Here is a 24542-nt window from a genome sequence, read left to right as displayed (position 1 = left end):
ACAGACAAATGCAGTTACCCAGGCGACAGAGACAGACACCTTGAAATCCTGACTGTATCCTTTGAACAGAAGGGCAACAACTCCAAAATAATCTCTAAGAATATTGCCTCCTCCCTCAAAACACACAGGGACAATCTGCTACAGTACAAAGAAAAAAAAGCCACAGGCAGAATCCCCCTTATAGTACATACAACCCAGAGCTGGAAAAATTAAGAAAAATCATAAAAGATCTACAGCCTCTCTACTCCAGGAGGATGAATTACTGAATGAGATATTCCCATCCCCACCAGTGCTGGCCTTCCGACAGCCACCCAACTTAAAACACAAGCTAATTATAAGTAAGCTCCCAACACAGACTCAAAAAGAAGAGAATGGCACACATCCTTGCAATATATCCAACTGCAAACTATGCCAAAACATTTCACAGGACCTCACGGTCATTCACAAAGGAAAAATATTCAACATTAAGGAATCTTTCACATGCTCATCTTCCAATGTGGTATATATCATTCAGTGTAAAAAATGCAACGAAGACTGCTACATTGGTGAAACAAGTCAGATGCTAAAGAAGAGATTTAATTTACATAGACACCATATGAAAAATGCAAGTACCAATCAGGATGTCACCTCTGTGGGGCAGCACTTTTCAAAACCATAACACTGTACCAGTGATATCATGGTAAGAATCCTGAAAGGGAACTTTAAAACAACAGAGGAACGTAAGACCTTTGAGGTCAGAATGATTAAATATTTTGACACCCACCAGGTAGGATTTAACAAAGATCTGGGTTTTGTATCCCATTATAAACCCTAAAATTGCACTGCTTTGTCACCCTCCTATCTCCATGCATATCTCCCTGTCCACCCGACTCTTCTTGTCTCTCACCTATCCACCCTCATCCTATTAGACTGTCACTGAAATGCTTTGATGTTCCACTTATATATACTGTCACCTACCAACATTTGCTTATTTCCGATCTGACGAAGGGCAACCTTCAAAAGCTAATCAAGAAATGTATTGTTATGTCCAATCAAAAAGGTATCATCTTATTTTCTTTTCCATGTTTTATTTCTGTTGAAAACCCTGAAGGAAACTAGGAAAACTGTGTAGCCAGAGGGAGGCAGGAAGATAACATAGGTGTGGGGAATTAGCCTCCTTTGTATTTTAAACAGAACATAGCTAGTTTTAAAGAATCACACCCAGATTTTGTCTTTTACAGCTGCTGGCACAACTGGAGCAGGAGTGCGACATGGAATCACAGCTGCTTCCTCAGGAGATCCGCCGTTACCTGCAGGAGGAGATGGATGGAAGGTTGAATCGCTCTGGCACCAGCTCACCTGCCAGCGTTAACAACGGACACTCGCCTGGTACTGACAGCCCAGGCTCGGGATCCCAGTCCACCCAGAGCACTCCGTCTTCTGTTTCTCGCTTTGGCTGGCGGAGTAACCAGAGCTTGGACAATTGCACATCAGCACAGGTGGAGGGGCCTGTGTTAGCTGCCCTTGGTAACCCCACTGATGAGACCACTGTGCTGTGACAACCCCACCCCTTGTACATAGACAGTCATAGCAGTACACAAGTCTGGCCAGTCCCTCATCTGCCACTGTGCACACTTGCTAAGGAGAGAGGCTTCTCTTAACATACCTGAAGTCTTGTGGGGGGGGGGGGGGGGGGGGGGGGGGGGGGAACAGGAACTATACAGTCCCTGTCCCAGCCTGTGTTGGACTGATGAGGACCATATATGCTCCAAAAAATTTCACATCTTCTACTTGAGCTACCACAGCGTGTGGTTTTTAACACCATGAACACACACTGCCTTGTGTAAGGAGCGGCCATACCAGAGAGCTCTCTAAACTTCACACTGACAGGGGAGCAATCCTGAACGCTCCATTTTTAATGCTCTGCAATCTGAAGCAGGGCACAATTTAACTTTTAAGAAATCCCATGTAATACATGTCTCCTAAGTGGGTGAGAATTGGAGGATGGGGGAAAGAAGTGTCTTCAAATCAAGTTCTGAGCGTGGTGGCACTTGTCTGTGCTGTGTTACATGTTTAACAGGCAGTACACATGTATGTATATGTATGTATGTGTATATATATATGTATGTGTATATATGTATGTATGTGTATATATATATGTATGTGTATATATGTATGTGTGTGTATATATATATATATATATATATATATATATGTGTGTGTGTGTGTGTGTACAAGATATGGTTTTAATTGGGATGGTTTTTAACTTGCTGTAGAGTACGGGAGTGATCCTCAGGTTGAGGATTGGAGGAATTGTGCTTTACATTTTGATATTTAAAATATTTTATTCCAGTAAAGACCTTTTCTTCCTCCCCCAGGATCCAGTTCCATTTCCTCCACTAGGATGGCATTTGCAGATCTGCATCTGTGAAGCCTGCCTGCCTGCCTGTAAGGTTACTAGAGGGAAGGGCTGTTACCTGCAGCCCTCTCCTTAGGTGGGTGAACAGAGCTGCCCAGCTGAGGGGAGATAGCAGGAGTGATCTCAGTGTGTCCATCCATCTCCTCCCATGGCTTACTGGGAAAGGGAGTTCTGTATTTCTTTGGATGCAGGAAGGACCACAGGTCCCACAATGCTTTGGGAAGAGAGTGGGGCCCCACGAGTTGTCCTAGTGTTCATGGTTTTTTAAGGCCCCTCTCCCCTACCTGCTATTGTCCTGTCTCTACCACCTCTTCAGGACCCCCATAATACTCTTCAAATCCTTGCCAGTTAGGGTGGAAGATAGCACTGGCCCTACACACGTGTACATACCCCACCCCTTCCCTTTCACAAGCTCTGTGCAGTTTATAACTTATCTCCTGATTTGTTTTTGTAATTTAATAACAAAGTGACAGCTGAACCTTTTCAGGTTCTCTTCTCCTCTGAGGAATGTTATTTTATTTTAAATGTTTTTTTTTTAAGGTGGGAGGGAGGGACCAAGGGTTCAGCTTATAAATAACGGTACACTTCTTCCCTCTGGGGTGCCCTTCTCTCTCAATTTGTCTCCTGGGATCCAGTGGCTGTTACCCACATCATGGGACCCCTGCGCCCCCCCCCCCCCCCCCCCCCCAGCAAGATGCTGTCAAAGGGGAGCAGCCCATTCCTGGATGTATGTAATTGTTGTATGAAACTTTTTTTTTTACCAGCTCTGCAATAAATATGGATGTGGAGACACTATGGCTATGGTACAGTTCTGCAGCTCCAGTGCTTTTATAGTATGAAAAGGTCCTATGATATGCTTTTTAGGATTCTCTGTGCACCTTGCGTCTTATTTGGCATGACTCCTTACTTCAACAACTATGTGGTAGTTGAATGTTTTGATAGCTTTGTGGATTATTACAAAGTTTGCAGGATTTAAGAGTAGGCCTTGTGAAAATTAAGGAGGAAAACTAACAAGGCCTGAAATACCCAGAGGTGAAGGGAACAGGGGCAATTACTATACTAAAATGGAACCAGGTGTGGGACAGACATACAGGCCATGGTTGAGAAAGTGTGCTTTAACTATAGGAATTTATTATAGGAATATAGGTATTTCAACTGGGCAGACTGTAAGGATTACTGTGTTATATGGGGAAGTAGGCAGAGTTGTAAACACAGTGCTGGGAGAAGAGCACTGTGCACAGTCCACCAGAATGCATGTTCTAGGAGAAACCTCACAGGATGTAACAATTTGTATACATTTCTGCCTATCCATTCACCTATAAGTGCATGGGCCAGCATACGTATTGTGACCTCTTAAACAAGAGTGAGACACACACACACTTACTTTCAGATAGTCTGTGCATCCACCACCTCTTTTGGGCCTAATAAAGCCCTATACAAGAACATTTGTAACCCCACCTAGCTGGAGTCAGCTATGGAGTTCTGCATACACTCTCCGCATAAGACTGTCGAAGAGTTTCTGTATGTGATTTTATTATTTACAACAAGCGACATGCATCAAGACACTTCTGAGACAGGTGGTGGAGAGAAGCTGCAAGTGCAAAGAGAGACTTAGCCAGACTAGGTCTCCCATGGTGATACTTCCAAAATATGCATACAGACACCCTCTGGGATGCATTTTTCCTACACCCAGATTCAGGAAACATTGGACAAGGAAGAGTGTTATAACTGTTCTATGCTTTTCCTGTTGCTATCAGCTGTCTCCTGCTTCTCCCCACACCCTGACCTGTTGCTAGAAGCAGTCACAACTTCTGCAGCACAGACACAAGACTGTTAAATACACAGTGTTCACAGTTTGGACACACACAAGACAATAGACAAGTATCTCAAATTGGGCAGTAAACCCGGGAAGTGTCATAGTATTCCCAAATTCATTCAGCTGCAGGAGTCTGTAGACCAGTCTGCATCCTTCATCCTGTGCCCAGCTCTAGCAAGTGAGATGGGAAATGGAGGACTTATGGCAGTTTGGTTCATGTCACTCCACGTCTATCCCATCTCTTTTCTCTTGCCCACCTTTCACTCCCCCTCTCTTGATTCCACCAATTCTCCTGTCTCCTCTTTCTTGATGGGTACTTCAGCACTCTCTCTCTCTTCATAATAAGTAACATTGGTGAGACTTACATATTTGTTGTCCATCAGATACTGCTGGACCAGATCCATCCTAGAGTTCCTCTCTCTCCTCCCCCTCCCCTGTAGTGCCAGCACTTCCCAGCTGTTGCACACGTCACAAACGTGTGTTACAGCCATCAGGACATGGAGACAAACAGATGGAACATGGGTAATGGATTACACTGCAAGACTTTTAAGGAGATTGTGAGGTAAAAGTGGTGGGTTCCTGGATATGAGCACTGCCAGCCTCCTGCCCTCTCCCTAGCCAAGTCTATATACAGTTCTGGGAAATCCTACTGGATCCAAGGACCCTATTTGGAGCTGGGGTGGATGACCATAAATCCTTAGAAAGGGCCACTGTCCCTATGATCTCACCAGAGGAATGTGGGTTCTCCATCAAAGCTTTACGAGCAAACCCTGGTATTTTCCCCACACCCTCTTTCCATCTGCTTTACACTATCACACTCTATAACCATTTTCTCTCATTTCCTGAGAATAGGTAAATCTACTTTTTTTTCTCTCCCTCCCATTCCATTAGAGCCAAAATACAGCTGCCATGTCATACATCAAATACCATGCTCTTATACTACCCCCTTCCTACACCCAAATCTTCCAGTAAGTGGCAGCTTATACCAGTGGATGGATTCAACCTTAGGGTTGGGAGGCTTCTCTGTTGGACACCATAGGAAATCTTGGCACCTTGAATCACTGAAGTCCTGGGCTGGCGGTGGGGAGAAGGGGCACTGGATCAGAATTCCAGGTACATCCCTTCTCCATCCCTTTGTGCTCTTAATGTCCTGCTGCTTGGCCTCAGTTTTCAGTTTTCTTTTGCAGCCACATCTCCATTCCCTTCTGCCACGGTGGTGTTGCCAGAACTCAGAAACCCTTGATGTGGCAGTATGCCTCCAGTGAGGCCAGCAGGATGTACAGGAGCCAAAGAGAGATGAAAACCACCATGGCCAGGACCTTAGCAGCCCTGGGCCCTCCCAGCTCGCCACCAATGGTAGGCCGCCGGCGGTACAACAACACTGCAACGCTGAAGAAAGCTAAGATGGTGAACAGGGTGACTGAGAAGGCTAGTGTGCCTGGTTTTACCAGGAAGGGCTGGCCCTTGCTGGCCCAATAGATGGCTGCAATGGTCCAGGCCACACCAATGCCAAGGAAGACGTTGACTGCATTGCTACCTGTTACATTGCCGATGGAAGCATCTGCATACTGGTCTTGGATCGCTGCCACTTTACTGGCAAAGGTATCTGGAAGAGGATGGATGAGAGAGGTGTCACAGACATGCAACACAAAGGCGAAAGTCAGAATAAGCTGCATACACTTAACAGTAAGACTGGGGTCCCAATATCCACTCTGTTCTCTCTTATGGACATGGAAGAGACTGAAGCCACTGTGTGTGAGCATGAAATAGCAACACAATCTAGCTCCCTTTGGTGACTCTTTGGGAGTCAGGAATGGTAAACCAAGGAGCATGGCCGCTGCCAAATGGTCATATTAGCTCCCTATTTCCCACCTCAGACTTCTGTTGTAATCAGTACTAGCTGGAGAGAAGGTCTGAGAACAGGGATGAGACCTCAAAAGAGGAAAATGGAGATGAGAATGCAAATCACAGCAGACAGAAAGAGAGACAGGTGTTGTAACTCAGTGCTGTTTGCGAAGTGGATAATTAAAGATAATTACATTAATTAGAAATAGCAGCCTCTAACTTCCTTTTTAGCATCACCACTAGTACATTATATACAGAAATAAAAAATAACCATCAGTTTGACACCTGGTCTCCTTGTCCCCAAACCTTACACTAGTTCACCTTGGCCTTTCCAAGAAGGCCCAGGTCATCATGGACTGATCGCTGGAGAACCTAAAGTTATGTCTCCATGGATAGCATGGGCTTAGCCTGTCCATGATGACGAAGGCTTGTTGGTAGCCCAAGCTCACCCCAGCCATCTAAGCAGCCCCTTCACCTGGCACAGAGGTCCCTAGTGCCACAAACACCACGGCTGTAACCGAGTCCTTCAGCCCCACCGTGCAGCCAAAGTGTGAGGCCAGGTCTCCAGTGATGGCTGTCAGAGCCCCGATGAGGCAGATGGACACGATGAAGCAGGCCCAGCCACTCCAGTACTCGGTGGGAGGGACGAAGGCAAAGAGAACCTTCCAGAACACGGTCAGAAAATGCATGATATAATCAAAACATGAGGGGAGTCGCTCCTCTCCACTGTCATCGTCGTCGTCATCACCTGTGGGAAAAAGGACGAAGGCTGAGAAATAGAAGAGGTGGACAGATGATGCCTGACAGTGTTGGAGAAGAGAGAATGCATGAGGGGAAGCATACAAAGGGTTAAGGGAGAGCATAAATACTGGGTCTTAAAAATGAGATCTTTGACCTTATGGATGCTCATACACTACAATGGCCAGAAAGGAGACTTGACCCGCTGCATGTACCTGCACTGACCGTCACTGCACTGACGAACTGCTCCCTCCAGCTACTGCTCCCAACCACAAGCGACAGGTTTGTCTTCTTAATGAGTTTATCCACCGTGCTCTGTAGAAGCAAAAACAGCAGCAATTAGCCAGAGCTGGGGCAGGTGCTAGCCCAGTCCTAAGGTTCTTGGAGGGGTGTGTAGCAATCTGCCAAGATTCAAAGACCCCCAGGCACATGGGCATCTGTGGGGATACACTCATATGTATGGACTTATTGCCCTGGCAACATTATTAGAGTGAAATCACACTGTCAATGAGTAGAATAGTGAGTAGCAATTTGAACCATCCATCTGCCAGCTGCCTATCCCACAAAAACACATCTCATTTTTTAAAATCTCTTATTTAAATGAGGCTGCTGCTTTTTAGATAAAAGTAGAGTAAGGTGGTGTAGCTGTTTAGTCCACTTTTAAAAGTAATAAATAGAAATAAATCAAAACATAAAAAAGAAAATAAGATGATACCTTTTTTTAATTGGACTAACAATACATTTTGCAATTAACTTTTGAAGGTAACCCTTCTTAGATCAGAAATCTGAAGAAGAAAGGTTACCTTCAAAAGCTAATTTGAAAATGTATTAAGTTAGTCCAATTAAAAAAGGTATCATCTTATTTTCTTTTTTATGTTTTGATTTATTTCTATTTATTACCTAGGTAAAAGTTTACATTTTTCTGTAACAAATTACAGTTTTGGGGTGAAATTTGTAAGTCCAGAGCATTCTCACCTTCACAATTGTATCTCGCGTTTCAAAAAAAAGATTAAAACTCTCCTATTTAAGAAACATTAATTATAATCCCATCTACTCCCTAAGCAATCAACTGTAATTGTCAGAGGAACGTTCTGATTTCTAAAACCCTAAGATGTTTGTAAATCTCTTAGAAATGAACAGGTATTAGCAGGATATAAGCCCTAATGAAATGTAATGTAATACTATTGAGGAGTATGAGATGAGCTGAACGTGATGTAAGAGGGTGGCTATCTTCTAGTACAAATGAACTAGGTAGTACCCTGTTGCAGGGGCGGACTGACAGTGCTCTGGACCCCTGCGCATTGCCTGTGCCCCCCTATCCACACCCCCCGCCCACTAATGCACCCTACTTTGAAGGACGCTGGTGGTCTAGTGGCCTCTTCAGGGGCAGGAAAGATCCCTACTCTTTTCTGCCTCCTGCTGCTGCTCTCTGCCTGACACTGCTGTGTTTTCAAAATGGCTGCCAAGACTTCCTGCGGTAGTCTTGCAGGTCTCAACAGCCATTTTGAAAATGCAGTGGTGGCGGGCAGAGTAGCGGCAGTGGGCAGAAAAGAGTGCCGCACGAAAGACTCCTGAAGAAATTGCAGAGTCATGGAATCGGAGGTAGGGTATTATTATGGATTAAGAACTGGTTGAAAGATAGGAAGCAGAGAGTAGGATTGCGTGGACAGTATTCTCAGTGGAGGAGGGTAGTTAGTGGGGTCCCGCAGGGGTCTGTGCTGGGTCCGTTGCTTTTTAATGTATTTATAAATGACCTAGAGATGGGAATAACTAGTGAGGTAATTAAATTCGCCGATGACACAAAATTATTCAGGGTCGTCAAGTCGCAGGAGGAATGTGAACGATTACAGGAGGACCTTGCGAGACTGGGAGATTGGGCGTGCAAGTGGCAGATGAAGTTCAATGTTGACAAGTGCAAAGTGATGCATGTGGGTAAGAGGAACCCGAATTATAGCTACGTCTTGCAAGGTTCCGCGTTAGGAGTTACGGATCAAGAAAGGGATCTGGGTGTTGTTGTCGATGATACGCTGAAACCTTCTGCTCAGTGTGCTGCTGCGGCTAGGAAAGCGAATAGAATGTTGGGTGTTATTAGGAAGGGTATGGAGTCCAGGTGTGCGGATGTTATAATGCCGTTGTATCGCTCCATGGTGCGACCGCACCTGGAGTATTGTGTTCAGTACTGGTCTCCGTATCTCAAAAAAGATATAGTAGAATTGGAAAAGGTACAGCGAAGGGCGACGAAAATGATAGTGGGGATGGGACGACTTTCCTATGAAGAGAGGCTGAGAAGGCTAGGGCTTTTTAGCTTGGAGAAGAGACGGCTGAGGGGAGATATGATAGAAGTGTATAAAATAATGAGTGGAATGGATCGGGTGGATGTGAAGCGACTGTTCACGCTATCCAAAAATACTAGGACTAGAGGGCATGAGTTGAAGCTATAGTGTGGTAAATTTAAAACGAATCGGAGAAAATTTTTCTTCACCCAACGTGTAATTAGACTCTGGAATTCGTTGCCGGAGAACGTGGTACGGGCGGTTAGCTTGACGGAGTTTAAAAAGGGGTTAGATAGATTCCTAAAGGACAAGTCCATAGACCGCTATTAAATGGACTTGGAAAAATTCCGCATTTTTAGGTATAACTTGTCTGGAATGTTTTTACGTTTGGGGAGCGTGCCAGGTGCCCTTGACCTGGATTGGCCACTGTCGGTGACAGGATGCTGGGCTAGATGGACCTTTGGTCTTTCCCAGTATGGCACTACTTACAGTGGGGGAAATAAGTATTTGATCCCTTGCTGATTTTGTAAGTTTGCCCACTGACAAAGACATGAGCAGCCCATAATTGAAGGGTAGGTTATTGGTAACAGTGAGAGATAGCACATCACAAATTAAATCCGGAAAATCACATTGTGGAAAGTATATGAATTTATTTGCATTCTGCAGAGGGAAATAAGTATTTGATCCCCCACCAACCAGTAAGAGATCTGGCCCCTACAGACCAGGTAGATGCTCCAAATCAACTAGTTACCTGCATGACAGACAGCTGTCGGCAATGGTCACCTGTATGAAAGACACCTGTCCACAGACTCAGTGAATCAGTCAGACTCTAACCTCTACAAAATGGCCAAGAGCAAGGAGCTGTCTAAGGATGTCAGGGACAAGATCATACACCTGCACAAGGCTGGAATGGGCTACAAAACCATCAGTAAGACGCTGGGCGAGAAGGAGACAACTGTTGGTGCCATAGTAAGAAAATGGAAGAAGTACAAAATGACTGTCAATCGACAAAGATCTGGGGCTCCACGCAAAATCTCACCTCGTGGGGTATCCTTGATCATGAGGAAGGTTAGAAATCAGCCTACAACTACAAGGGGGGAACTTGTCAATGATCTCAAGGCAGCTGGGACCACTGTCACCACGAAAACCATTGGTAACACATTACGACATAACGGATTGCAATCCTGCAGTGCCCGCAAGGTCCCCCTGCTCCGCAAGGCACATGTGACGGCCCGTCTGAAGTTTGCCAGTGAACACCTGGATGATGCCGAGAGTGATTGGGAGAAGGTGCTGTGGTCAGATGAGACAAAAATTGAGCTCTTTGGCATGAACTCAACTCGCCGTGTTTGGAGGAAGAGAAATGCTGCCTATGACCCAAAGAACACCGTCCCCACTGTCAAGCATGGAGGTGGAAATGTTATGTTTTGGGGGTGTTTCTCTGCTAAGGGCACAGGACTACTTCACCGCATCAATGGGAGAATGGATGGGGCCATGTACCGTACAATTCTGAGTGACAACCTCCTTCCCTCCGCCAGGGCCTTAAAAATGGGTCGTGGCTGGGTCTTCCAGCACGACAATGACCCAAAACATACAGCCAAGGCAACAAAGGAGTGGCTCAGGAAGAAGCACATTAGGGTCATGGAGTGGCCTAGCCAGTCACCAGACCTTAATCCCATTGAAAACTTATGGAGGGAGCTGAAGCTGCGAGTTGCCAAGCGACAGCCCAGAACTCTTAATGATTTAGAGATGATCTGCAAAGAGGAGTGGACCAAAATTCCTCCTGACATGTGTGCAAACCTCATCATCAACTACAGAAGACGTCTGACCGCTGTGCTTGCCAACAAGGGTTTTGCCACCAAGTATTAGGTCTTGTTTGCCAGAGGGATTAAATACTTATTTCCCTCTGCAGAATGCAAATAAATTCATATACTTTCCACAATGTGATTTTCCGGATTTAATTTGTGATGTGCTATCTCTCACTGTTACCAATAACCTACCCTTCAATTATGGGCTGCTCATGTCTTTGTCAGTGGGCAAACTTACAAAATCAGCAAGGGATCAAATACTTATTTCCCCCACTGTATGTACTTATGTACTTAATATTTCCTGCCCCCGAAGAGGCCACTAGACCACCAGGGCCCTTTAAGGTGAGACCACTTTGGGCCCTCGGGCTCTGCCTGGTTGCCTGTATGGTCAGTCTGCCCTTGCCCTGTTGAGATTCAGCCAGCAGTGGTCAGCCTTTTTATGTCCACTGCTGGCTGTATTCACAGACAGGCCCGGCACTGAATAGCTGTTTGTACATTGGCCACTAAAACTTATGCAGTTAGCCCTTAACCACACAAGCTGAACCACATACATCTAGGACTGATTTTTATGTGGCCCAATTTATGTGCTTATTTTTTGCGGTTAAGGGCTGAATACGGGTCCTTAACAGCCATAAGTGCCAGCTCTGCCCCTGGAACACCCACAAGTTAGTCTGTTTTGGCTCAGGTGCTAACCGCAAGTATTCAGTGGCACTAACTGGTTAAATGTCGCTGAATATTCATGGTTAGCCCTGGAGATGTGATTTTAAATGGTCAGAAGCCTCTCTGAGTTATTTAAATTGCTTTGCATATCAGGCAGCACGAATTTTGAAAGGGAAAAGGGTGTAACAAATTTCCCCTTGCGGGGTTAGCTAGGGCAGAGGAAGTGGCCAGGGGTTCTTAACCCAATCCTTGGGACATACCCAGCCAGTCTGGTTTTCAAGATATGCACACTGAATATGTATGAGATACATTTTCATGCATTACCTCCATTCTATGCAAATGTATCTCATGCATATTCAGCATCTGTTGAAAACCTGACTGGCTGGGCATGCCCTGCAGACTGAGTTGAGAACCTCTGGGTTAGAACAATGAGCTGTGAACTAGGGAAGCCAGAGTTCAAATCCCCATTGTCTTAGTCCCCTCTTTGATTGTAAGCCCTTCAGGGCAGGGATGTATTGTAACTGAATGCTTATCACTACTGTAAAAATGTATAAGTATTACCAAGGGTTGTTGCATATTTTGTTAGTGTTGTTCTTGAGAGTAGGGTGTGGCGCCTTCAAGGCTTCTGTGTATTATGACCAGTCAGTTCTCCCCTTCCTGCTTCTTTGTGACTTAGAAGCCTAAGGCCCCGCTGCTCAAAACTCCAGCGCTGTTCAGAATAGCGCCATGAAAATACCGCCAGAACAGCACAAAAGAACAACGTCCTAATGCTCAATGCTAATGAGATGCAAATATAAGCGTGCTCATAGCATTGAGCATTAGGGAGTTTGGTGGGAGGATTGTGCTTGGCGCAGGTGCAGAAGAGTCCCACAGTAAGCTTGGCAACTGTGTGCATGCGCCTGGTAAAAACCCGAATATGAAGCACACACTGTCATCTCTGCGGCCTAAATATAAGCGTTTAAAATTTTTTTTTTTTTAGCTTGAACGCTTACATGTAGACACAGGAAATGGATGCCAATATCAGGCTTTTTGAAGGAGAAGGGCGCCCATCTTCCGACACAAATCGGGAGATGGGTGTCCTCTCACGGTCGCCCAAATCGGCATAATCGAAAAGCTAATTTTAGGCGCCCTCAACTGCTTTCCGTCGCGGGGACAACCAAAGTTCCCGGGAGCATGTTGGAGGCGTAGCAAAGGCGGGACTGGGGCATGCTTAACAGATGGGAATCCTCGGCCGATAATGGAAAAAAGGGCGTCCCTGACGAACATTTAGCCGACTTTACTTGGTCCATTTTTTTTCACGACCAAGCCTCAAAAAGGTGCCCGAACTGACCAGATGGCCACCGGAGGGAATTGGGGATGACCTCCCTTTACTCCCCCAGTGGTCACCAATCCCCTCCCACCCTAAAAAAAAACTTTGAAAAAAAATGCTTGCCAGCCTCAAATGTCATACCTAGTTCACTGACAGCAGTATGCAGGTCCATGGAGCAGTTTTAGTGGGTGCAGTGCAATTCAGCCAGGCGGACCCAGGCCCATCCCCCCTACCTTTTACACTTGTGGTGGTAAAGGGGAGCCCTTCAAAACCCACCCGAAACCCACTGTATCCACATGTAGGTGCTCCCCTTCACCCCTTATGGCTATGGTAGTGTTGTGGGGAGTGGGTTTTGAGCGGAGTTGGGGGGCTCAGTACCCAAGGTAAGGGAGCTACACACCTGGGATCAATTTGTGAAGTAAACTGCAGTGCGCCCTAGCGTGCCCGGTTGGTGTCCTGGCATGTCAGGGGGACCAGTGCACTACGAATGCTGGCTCCTCCCATGACCAAATGGCTTGGAATTGGTTGTTTCTGAGATGGGCGTCATCGGTTTCCATTATCGCCGAAAACCGGGGACAACCATTTCTAAGGTCGACCTAAATGTTGGGATTTGGGCGTCCCCGACCGTATTATCAAAACGAAAGATGGGCGCCCATCTTGTTTCAATAATATGGGTTTCCCCGCCCCTTCGCCGGGACGCCCTTAGAGATGGTCGTCCCTGTTCGATTATGCCCCTCCTTGTGTTTTCAATTTGGATGTTAATTTTTTTTTTTTTTTTAAGCATGGACACTTTAAATTTAGACACAGGAAACAGATGCCAACGTGTGCTTTCACTTGGGTCTGCTGTTTCTCATAACTAGCTCTTAAGGGCTTGCACAGGCTTACTTCTGCTTCCAAAAGCTCTACAAATCAGCAGATTTTGCAGAAAGAGTCATGAAAATTATGAGAAACTCTCTCTTCCAACAGACTAATGCCTGCTCTGACATGGCGTTATTTTTTGCGTGGTAAGGCAGTTTTGTTTTGGGCGTTTTCTGAGCATTGGGGAGGAATATAAAATGACCTTACTAATTTGAGCTTGACTACATTAGCATGCTGCTGGAGCCCACTGTATGCCAGTGGCATAGCCACAGGTGGGCTTGGGTGGGCTAGGGCCCACCCATTCATGGCTCAGGTCCACCCAACAGTAGCTCAGTTTTCAGTGCATTCCTGCTGTCAAGATGGAAAGAAGCATTTTCCAACCAGCTGAGATTTTTTTTTTTTTTTTTGGGGGGGGGGGGGGGGGGAGAACACTTGGTGCCCACCCAATTGTTGCCTAGGCCCACCCAAAATCTGTTGTCTGGCTACGCCCCTGCGGTATGCAAATCTCTCTCATGCATATTCATTGCAGTAAACCTGAAATCCTGATGGGCTAAGTGTGCCTCTAGGTAGGGCCAGGCCAGGCCAGCCACTAGAGATACTAGGTAACTTCCTAGGGTGGCAGTGTTTGGGGTTGTACCACAGCTTTAGTGTGTGCATTAAAGCCTTCCCTTGCTTCTCTTCTCGCAGCTGGGCTTGCCACTGCCACTTCCAATCTCTCCTAGGCCAGCCCAAAGATTAAAGAAGTATCAGTGTGTTCAGTCCCTGTAAGCACAGACCTGTGCTGAAGTCTGCCTTGAAGGAGAGCAGGACTAAGAGGTGCATCCAAGCAGATCTGTGCTTATGGTGTACGTATGCCTTGTAGCGCTATAGAAATGATAAGTAGTAGTAGTAAAGGGCCCACGCACTGAGGCTGTTTTAATCTTCAGGCTAGCCTGGGAACAAGTAGGGTGTGGCAGCAGCAAGCTTGGCAATGCGGGAAGATGAGAAGTTGGCCCACTGTGGTTGGGGAGGGGGAGATTAGAAGGGAAAGAGAAATGCTGGTCCTCTGTTTTGGTGAGAGTGGAAAGAAAATGCTGATCAACTATGAGAGGGGGGGGGGGGGGCTTATGCTGAAGGAATGCCTTGGGCATCAGATACCCTTGGACTGACCCTGTCTCTAAGGGAGGGTTGAGCAGCCCTGATTTAGGGGCTGGTTTGTTGGATCATCAAATAGCTCCAGGCCCTCAGCGACAACTTGAACCAGTTCTGGTTTGGCCTCATTGCTTCTGCATCAGTGGTTCTAGAACCTGTATGCAAATCTATTCCATGCATATTCATTGTGGATATTCTGAAAACCTGCCTGGCTGGGGAGCTCTCCGGACAGGTTTGGGAACCCTATTCTACATGGTTGTAGTTTCCTCCTTTCCTTGGAATAGTGAGTCCCGAAGCTGTCCTAGGGGAACCCTAGCCAGTCAGATGTTCAGGATGTCCACAATGACTATTCAGGTAGGGTTACCATATTTTGTCCCCCAAAAAGGAGGACACATACCCTGCCCCCTTTCACGCCCTTGCTCCGCCCCCTGTTACATTTTCCCCTCCCCCCTGTCACACACCCTGTCACTCCCCCTTCCCGTCACCCCCCTCCCCTTACCTTACTACTGCCCTGGTGGTCTAGTGACTTCTTCGGGACAGAGCCCCCTCTTTCCTGCCTGGAGCGCTGCCCTGCATGCATCCTTCCTGTTCGTGATCTTGGCGCCGATTCAAAATGGCTGCCGAGAGTTGAAGTCTCGCAAAGTCACTTCAACTCTCGGTGGCCATTTTGAATTGGCGCAGAGATCACGAACAGGAAGGATGCATGCAGGGCAGCGCTCCGGGCAGGAAAGAGTGGGCTCTTTCCTGCCCCGAAGGCGGAAGAGGTCACTAGACCACCAGGGTAGTAGTAAGTAAGGGGAGGGGAGGCTAGCAATCTGCCCATTTGTCCGGATTTCTGGACAAACGGGCAGATTGGCAAAACCCGCCCGGTTGCCCAGACATGTCCTCAAAAAGAGGACATGTCCGGGTAAATCCAGACATATGGTAACCCTATATTCAGGAGAATGATTTGCATGCACTGCCTTCTTGTTATGCAAATCTATCCATGCATATTCATCGTGGATAACCTGAAAACTTAAGTGGTTGTAGTTCCCCCACCCAAAGTCAGGTTTGGGAGCCACTGCCTTAGAGACTGGAATGATGTGTAGGAAGGGCAAAAGTTCCCCAGAATGCCTTGAGACAGGCATGAAAAAACCCTTTAAGCTTTGAAGGCAGGCATATGGTGAGATTGCTGCAGTCCAATTCCCAAGGGCCTGTGTACTGTCTTAGTGGAGAGGTACGCAGCCTGAGTGTGGCTGGCAAACATGGGTGATTCTTGGGTTGGGCGTAAGCTGTGCAAGAGTGAAGAACATAAAAGTTTGATGTAGCCATCCCACAGCAGACCCCCCCCCCCCCCCCCCCCAAGCCATGTGCACTGAGGCCCTGATGCTCAGAACTTCCAGTGTAAGCAAACAGCATAGAAACTATACCGCTGGAAGAGTGCAAAAAATTAGCTCACCAATGCTCAAAGGAAATGGTATGCTAATTAGATGTGCACTGTTAAAGTGAAAGCAAGGAGGGGGAACCTACTTGCCGCATGCACAGAAGAGTTTCACAGTAAGCCCAGCTCCTGTGCGCATGCACCAGGCAAACCTGAATGGGAAGCACACGTTAGTATCTGTTTTCTGTGCCGTTAAATATAAGCTTTTAATTTTTATTGTAGTTGAAAGGCTTATATTTAAATGGAGGAAACAGACACCAATGTGTGCTTTCACTTTCCAGTTTGCTCAGATTTGCGCATATTTGTGTCACTACTGATGCTTTGGGCCTTGCATGGGCTTCCTTCTGCTTCCAAATTATATAAAAATTGGCAGATTTTAAAGAAAGAAGCACGAGCAATCCTCTCTTCAAACCAGGGGTGTACCCAGACTTCGGTGGGAGGGGGGGGCCAGAGCCCAAGGTGAGGGGGCACATTTTAGCCCCCCAGTACCGCTGACCCCCCACCACTTTTGACCCCCCCCTCCTGCTGCTGCCAACCCTCCGCCACTATCGACCCCCCTCCCGCTGCCGCCAACCCTCCCCGCCACTATCGACCCCCCTCCTGCTGTCGCCAATCCTCCTCTGCCACCGCCAGGAGTCAAGAAAAGACTCACAGAAACAGAATCCAGATCAACATGCCGGAGACCGGCACAGAAGAGGACTTCAGCTGGCGGGGGTTGGGGACCCCCGCCAGCAGGTACCTGATGGCGGGGGAGGGATGGCTGCGGGGGGAGGGGGTCGATAGTGGCGGGGAAGGGTCGGCGGGGGGGTTGAAAGTAGGGGGGGGCCGGAGCTAAATCTGTGGGGGGGCCCATGCCCCCACCTAGCTACGCCCCTGCTTCAAACACCCTAACACCTGCTTTCAGCTGCCATTATTTGTTCAGCCGTATGGGTGGCTTTATTTTATGCGCTGTTCCTGAGAAGTGGGAGGGAGTAGGAAATGACCTCATTAAATGTTTGCCTAATTAGCATGCTACTTGTGCTGATTTTGGCGTGCTCATTGTCTCCTACGCTAGAGTCTGAGCATTTTGCGCTCAATAATATAGGCGCTAGTCTGGCGCTAATGGCCTCAGTGCCTGTGTTTGCTTCTGAGCATCAGGGCCTGATTATCTCTGAGACATACTAATTCTTTCACAGAAAAAGAACTATATCCCTATATTTTAGGAGAAGAAAACATAGCAAACCAGTACATATTATACAGGGTGCTGATAAGAACATTGGCCCTAACTAGATTAGTAAAAACCTTTACTTTCCAAATGGGTTTCTTTTCCTCTCTGCCAGGAATTTCTTTGTGCCAGCTCATTCATCTGATAAAACCCACTGCAGGAACATTAACTAATCCCATTGCCTCTTGCAGCTGGAGCGGACCCAGCTTCTTTATAAGGAGCCCTCCAGCGTTCCAGAGATAGACTCTATCTCTGCCAAGCTATGTGCTTCCAGGATGGAGACGTTTTGGCCAGTGCTGGTTCTGAATTTGTATCCCAAAGCAGTGTGCTATTTGTAGTTCCTGATTTTACCCACTGAAATCAATGCTGCAAGTCCTGTAATGCAGCAGGATGGGGTTGTTACAAGTCCAGAACTGGCCTAAAATCTCTGCCCTGGAACTGGGGAACTTGGCTATGCATTACTAGACATAAGAGGTGTTCATGCTGGGTGGGGTGGTGGGCAAATCGCAGGGGACAGTGAACTTGCCTTAAACTCATATGACTCTTCAATAACCACTTCCAGCTTACGATGCTCGCCAAGAGTTGGGCAACCCATCCTCACGATCTCCTCTTCCACTGGCTTATTCTCATTAGAGTCCTCTGCAGGAAGAAAGAACGATCATAAAGGGTGAGGTGCAAAGAGGATTAAAATGTCTGCCTCTCCCAGCCGCAAAGCCAATGCTAGGGTATTAGGCACCCCTAGGCAACCCTTCTGCCTTGTGTCCCTCTTCCAAATATCTTTAATGTCCCTAGGCTCCCAGATGAGATTTTGATAGTGCAACATGATTGCTCCAACATCCCCCTTTACAGAACAATTCTATGAAAGCACATAATTGGGCATTATACTTTTAAATATTAAATGTTTCATAGACAAATTTTGCTTTGATTTTCTCCTCTTTCTATATAGCGGTCCTCTGTGTTTATCCCATTCATTTTTTAATTCTGTCACTGTTTTGTCTCCACCGCCTCCTGCAGGAGGACATTCTAGGCATCTACCATCCTCTGTGTGAAAAAAGTATTGCCTGATGTTTCTCCTTAGTCTACCTTCCTGGAACCTCAGTTTATGTCCTCTAGTTCTACCACCTTCCCATCTGTGAAACTGATTTGTTTATATATTAATACTTTTCAAGTATTTAAATGTCTGTGTCATATTGCCCCTGTCCCTCCTTTCCTCTAGGGCAGTGGTGCTTAACTAGTATGCCCCCAAGAGGTGGGAGGTGTGTCACAAAAAAAATCTGGTGTTTTCTCTACAACCATCAGTGCCTGCAAGCTGGGAAGACCGACAATCTTGAGAGTCAGGTTCTATTTCTGCTTCCCCACTGCCCCCAATAATAATTATCTCCAGCCCTTACTAAAAATGTTGCGGTCTGCTGTCCATAGATTCTGGGGCCCTTTTACTAAGCTGCATAGGAGTCTACACCAGGGGCGTAGCCAGACCGGCGGGAGGGGGGTTCAGAGCCCAAGGTGAGGGGGCACATTATAGCCCCCCCCGGCCATTTTAAACCCCCACCGCCACCACCACCTTTGACCCCCACCAGGTCCCTTTCAACCCCCTCTTCCCGCTGCCGCCAACCCTCCCCCACTACCGCCGTCAGGTACCTTTGCTGGCAGGGGTCCCCAACCCCTGCCAGCCAAAGTCCTTTTTTCCGGCGCGGCCGCCTTGCTGATCTGCAAGGGCAGTCTTCTGTTACTGTGAGTCTGACATCCTGCAGATTCACAGACGTACAACGTGCATGACGTTACTCACAGAAACAGAAGCTTGCCCTTGCAGATCAGCAACGTGGCCACGCTGGAGAAGAGGACTTCGGCTGGCGGGGGTTGAGGACCCCCGCCAGCAAAGGTACCTAATGGCGGCAGGGGGAGGGTTGCGGCGGGAGGGGGGTCAAAGGGGTTTGTGGTGGGGGGGCCAGGGCCAAATCTATGGGGGCCCATGCCCACATGTAGCTATGCCCCTGGCCTACACGCGCCCAACACGTACCAATTTGGAACTACCACCTGGTTACCGCGTGGCCCGAGCAGTAATTTCATTTTTTACGCATGTGCACTAAGTGTGCTGGAGAGTTTCCAATGCACGGCACTAATTGGGCAGTAATTAGCACTGTATACACCTTGATGATTACCACCCAGTTAACAAGTGAGACTTTACCGCTAAGTCAATGGGTGGCGATATGGTCTGATGCCCAAAATGGACGCGTGCCATTTTAAATTTTGCCGCACGTTCATTTTCGGCCAAAAAAAGACTTTTTTTTAGCGCAGGCCATTTTTCAGCGCACTTTAGTAAAAGGACCCCTTTGTTTGCTATGTAGTTTCTGAGTTAGCATATTTACAGGTTTGTGTGTTGCTTCATAGTATCTGGCAGTGGAGGGATTTTGTGTCGCTGTTACTGAGGTGACACTAGTATTTGAACAAATATTTTGTTTTGTTGTATGACAAGTGAGAATCTGGGACTGATGTGTTGCATACAGGTTTTGATAAGGGATAGGCAAATTCATATTAACAAATAATGAAACTTTTAGGTGTGCTTTGTTCAGCTGTGAATTTTAGTGTTCAGTGTGTCACAACAGAAGAAAGACTGAGAACCACTGCTCTAGGGTATACATATTCAGGTCTTCAAGTCTCTTCACATATGTCTTTTGGTGAAAACCCCATACTGCTTTGTTGCCCACCCTCCCTGCAGGTAAAGTACATGCTGATATGCTTTGAGTTTGTCTGGCTGTCAGGATCTTGCTTTGACTGTATTTACACTTCCTCTCTCCTCCCCCTGAAGCTTCTGCCCTAGGCAACTGCCTGGTCTGCCTAATATTTATGCCTTTCCTGCCCAGCTGAAGCCCCTCTTCATCAGACCTGGGACTGACTGATGGGGAACAAAAACCATAATAGAGAAGTACACCATTACCATCTGTCAAAATCCAATAGTGGAAAAGGAGTGGAGGTGGGAGAGAAACTGAGACCTAAGTCAATCACGGCTACACTCTCAAGGAATAGGAGATGAAACTAAAAATAAAATAATAATCAAAAAGACCCCCACTTTATTTAAAATAACTGAACTTACAACAAAACTCAAAGAAACCAGTTCTCAAAAGTGCTTAAAAAAGAAAGAATCCTGATGTGACCATAGTCTGGCGGCAAACCTGCCTGCAGCAGAGCTGAGCCTTGTAAAACAAATATATAAATGTACTCAAAAAGTGAGAATTCAGCCCCTCTTCAAATCCTGCCTGAAAGCTCCCCTTTTGGAAGCAGCCTTTAAATCTTAACCCCTTATGCTCTGTTAATACAATGTTCTTTTTAACCATTTATTTATTTATTCATGACATTTATACCCCACATTAGCCCGAAATAGACTCAAGTTCAATGTGGCTTACAAACAAACAATAAAGTGAATAAAACATCATAATGTACAGAATATAACACAAATTACAATAACTTCAAGAAGCAAATTAATACATGTGCAGCAAGTAACCAGGGATTTAGACTATCTCAAGGACATTAAGGGTGGATAGGTGAGAGCATAATTAGGCAGGACAAGATGGGAAAAGAGATTAAGAAAAGGGTGTGGGTAAAATTCAAATAGAATTCTTTATATTCAGAATGGCCAGACTAAAGAAATGTGTTTTTAGAAAACTTCTAAAAGTTAGGTAATCATCTGTAAACTTGGTTGATTTAGGAAGAGAATTCCAAATTTTGGTGCCTTGATAGGTGAAATTAGCAGAGTGAATTGTTTTCTCCGAGGACAAGCAGGCTGCTTGTTCTCACTGATGGGTTGACGTCCTCGGCAGCCCCCTCCATCGGAAAGTTTACTAGCAAAGGCCTTTGCTAGTCCTCGCGCGCCCATGCGCACCGCGCATGCGCGGCCGTCTTCCCGCCCGAAACCGGCGCGAGCCGGCCAGTCTTCTTTCGTCCGCGCTCGGTACGGTCGTGGTTACGCCGTTCGTGCCCCAGAGAGTCGACCTCGCGCGTCCTTTTCGACGTGTTTTTTTTGCTGTTTTTTTCCTTGAAAAAGTTCGGGAAGCGCTCCGGTAGTGTTCCGGAAGACCCTTTCGGGTTTTCTGCCCTTCCCGTATTTCTCAGTTTTGCCCCGTAAGTTTTCTTTCGTTGTCGGGGTAGGCCTCTTTTGGCCTCGGTCGAGAATTTTTCTCCCTCTAAATTTTGGTGCTTCAATTTTCGCCATTTCGGCTTTTGATTTCGCCGGCGTGATTTTTCCGCCCATGACATCGAAGCCTTCCAGCGGCTTCAAGAAGTGCACCCAGTGCGCCGGGGTAATCTCGCTCACTGATAGGCACTCTGCGTGTCTTCAGTGTCTAGGGGCCCAGCACCGCCCTCAGAACTGCAGTCTGTGTTCCCTGTTACAAAGGCGGACTCAGGTAGCGAGATTAGCCCAGTGGAACGTTTTGTTCTCGGGCTCTTCGTCGGCATCGGCACCGGAGGCATCGAGTGCATCGACGTAGTCAGCGTCCGGACCATCTTCCTTGGCTGCCGCTCCATCGACTGCATCGAGGCATCGGACCTCTGCATCGGCGCCGAGGCATCGGGCGACTGCATCGACGTCGGTGGTACCGAGACTTCGTCTGCTGATGTCGTCGGACGGAGGTGCATCGTCAGGAGTGCAGGTGAGGGCTGTCCATTCCCCTGCTGGTGGCGGTGAGCCTTCGGGTGGGTCTCCTCCTACCCTGAGGGCTCCTGCGGTACAGCCCCCCCGGGATCGACCCTCTTCGGTCTCGGCCCCGAGGAAGCAACGGATGGATTCTACGTCCTCCTCGTCGGTGCCGGGGAGCTCCGGTGACATGCTTCGGAAGAAGTCGAAGAAGCATCGACACCGGTCTCCTCCCCATGTCGGCACCGAGAGCTCTGGGTCGCCGAGGGATTCGGCACCCAGCAGGCATCGGCACCGAGAGGACCGCTCACCCTCTGTTCAGGAGGTGTCGATGCGCTCCACTCTGGACAGCCCGGAACAGCCTCCTCGCCCGGAACAGGTTCTGACGTCGACGCCTGCATCGACCTCTCAGCCTTTCTCTGCAGCCGCTCTAAACGAGAGCCTCCGGGCCGTTCCTCCCAGAGATTCTGGGAGAGCTGTTGCGCCCTACCCCTCCGGTACGGCGGTGCTTGCGCCTCCGGTACCGTCGAGCGTGGCGCCGGCTGGCCCATCGCCCAGGTTGAGGTCCCCGACTTCGGTACCGCGTGCGGTGCCGACAGCGGGCCACCTCCCAGGAAGGCTCCCGACTACATCGGCGGAGGAGCTTCGCCGATCTGGGCGAGGGAGTCTACCTCCTCGACGCCCCCACCGTGGACGGGGTTCCACCGAGTCGAGCAGGGCGAGGTTGCAGACGCAGGTTCGTGAACTTGTGTCTGACACCGAGGGTGAGGCCTCGTGGGAGGAAGAGGAGGACCCCAGATATTTCTCTGACGAGGAGTCTGAGGGTCTTCCTTCTGATCCCACTCCCTCTCCTGAGAGACAGCTTTCTCCTCCCGAGAGCCTGTCTTTTGCTTCCTTTGTCCGGGAGATGTCTACGGCCATCCCCTTCCCGGTGGTTTGGAGGACGAGCCCAGGGCTGAAATGTTTGAGCTCCTGGACTATCCTTCTCCACCTAAGGAAGCGTCCACTGTTCCCTTGCACCATGTCCTGAAAAAGACATTGCTTGCGAACTGGACCAAGCCACTAAGTAATCCCCACATTCCCAAGAAGATTGAGTCCCAGTACCGGATCCATGGGGACCCAGAGCTGATGCGCACTCAGTTGCCTCATGACTCTGGAGTTGTGGATCTGGCCCTAAGAAGGCTAAGAGTTCTAGGGAGCATGCTTCGGCGCCCCCGGCAAAGACCCTAGAACCTTAGACTCCTTTGGGAGGAAGGCCTACCATTCTTCTATGCTCATGGCCAAGATCCAGTCTTACCAGCTCTACACGAGCATACACATGCGGAACATGTGCGGCAGTTGGCGGGCTTGTTGATGCTCTTCCCCCTGAGCAAGGCAAGCCTTTTCAGGAGGTGGTCAGGCAGCTGAAGGCGTGCAGAAAATTCCTGGCCAGAGGAGTTTATGACACTTTTGATGTTGCGTCCAGGGCCGCTGCTCAAGGTGTGGTGATGCGCAGGCTCTCATGGCTGCGTGCCGCCGACCTGGAGAATAGACTCCAGCAGCGGATTGCGGACTCGCCTTGCCGTGCGGACAACATTTTTGGAGAAAAAGTCGAGCAGGTGGTAGAGTCTCTCCACCAGCGGGACACCGCATTCGACAAGTTCTCCCGCCGGCAGCCTTCAGCCTCTACCTCTACAGGTAGACGATTTTTCGGGGGAAGGAAGACTGGTCCCTATGCTTCTGGTAAGCGTAGGTACAATCCTCCTTCCCGACAGCCTGCGGCCCAGGCTAAGCCCCAGCGCGCTCGCTCTCGTCAGCAGCGTGCGCCTCAGCAAGGCCCCGCGGCTCCCCAGCAAAAGCAAGGGGCGAGCTTTTGACTGGCTCCAGCAGAGCATAGCCGACATCCAAGTGTCAGTGCCGGGCGACCTGCCGGTCGGGGGGAGGTTGAAAGCTTTTCACCAAAGGTGGCCTCTCATAACCCTCCGATCAGTGGGTTCTCCAATAGTCCGGCAGGGATACACCCTCAATTTGGCCTCAAAACCTCCAAATTGTCCACCGGGAGCTCAGTCTTACAGCTTCCAGCACAAGCAGGTACTTGCAGAGGAACTCTCCGCCCTTCTCAGCGCCAATGCGGTCGAGCCCGTGCCATCCGGGCAAGAAGGGCTGGGATTCTATTCCAGGTACTTCCTTGTGGAAAAGAAAACAGGGGGGATGCGTCCCATCCTAGACCTAAGGGCCCTGAACAAATATCTCGTAAAAGAAAAGTTCAGGATGCTTTCCCTGGGCACCCTTCTCCCCATGATTCAGCAAAACGATTGGCTATGCTCTCTGGACTTGAAGGATGCCTACACACACATCCCGATACTGCCAGCTCACAGACAGTATCTGCGATTTCAGTTGGGCACACGCCACTTCCAGTACTGTGTGCTACCCTTTGGGCTCGCCTCTGCGCCCAGGGTGTTCACAAAGTGCCTAG

The 24542-nt window shown here is 48.2% G+C and overlaps 2 protein-coding genes across 10 annotated transcripts in view; one reads left to right on the top strand and one right to left on the bottom strand.

The window, feature by feature from the left end:
* Positions 1-3188, top strand: part of PLCB3 (phospholipase C beta 3) — an 80283-nt gene extending 77095 nt beyond the window's left edge. Inside the window, 1 exon segment of the mRNA XM_030217704.1 lies at positions 1221-3188. Within this exon segment, the coding sequence (XP_030073564.1) occupies positions 1221-1538 (318 nt within the window). The 3' untranslated portion in view covers positions 1539-3188.
* A 403-nt stretch (positions 3189-3591) lies between these two features.
* The window catches only part of LOC115480240 (sodium/calcium exchanger 1-like), a 144382-nt gene continuing 123431 nt past the window's right edge, over positions 3592-24542 (bottom strand). For 2 of the 9 annotated variants that reach the window (XM_030218768.1, XM_030218767.1), the window contains 4 exons: positions 17984-18066; positions 7013-7112; positions 6535-6807; positions 3592-5820 (listed from right to left, as the gene is read on the bottom strand). In XM_030218768.1, coding sequence (XP_030074628.1) covers positions 5444-5820; positions 6535-6807; positions 7013-7112; positions 17984-18066 — 833 coding nt within the window. In that variant the 3' untranslated portion in view covers positions 3592-5443. Of the gene's footprint in view, positions 5821-6534; positions 6808-7012; positions 7113-17983; positions 18097-19018; positions 19039-21570; positions 21613-23866; positions 23894-24542 lie in introns of all 9 variants that reach the window. The other 7 variants (XM_030218763.1, XM_030218762.1, XM_030218770.1 and 4 more) reach the window with 7 other exon arrangements.

This window comes from Microcaecilia unicolor, chromosome 11, assembly GCF_901765095.1.
Source record: "Microcaecilia unicolor chromosome 11, aMicUni1.1, whole genome shotgun sequence".
Taxonomy (NCBI): Eukaryota; Metazoa; Chordata; class Amphibia; order Gymnophiona; family Siphonopidae; genus Microcaecilia; species Microcaecilia unicolor.
The sequence above is the reverse complement of the archived record's forward strand: the minus strand, read 5'-3'. Positions and strand labels throughout refer to the sequence as shown.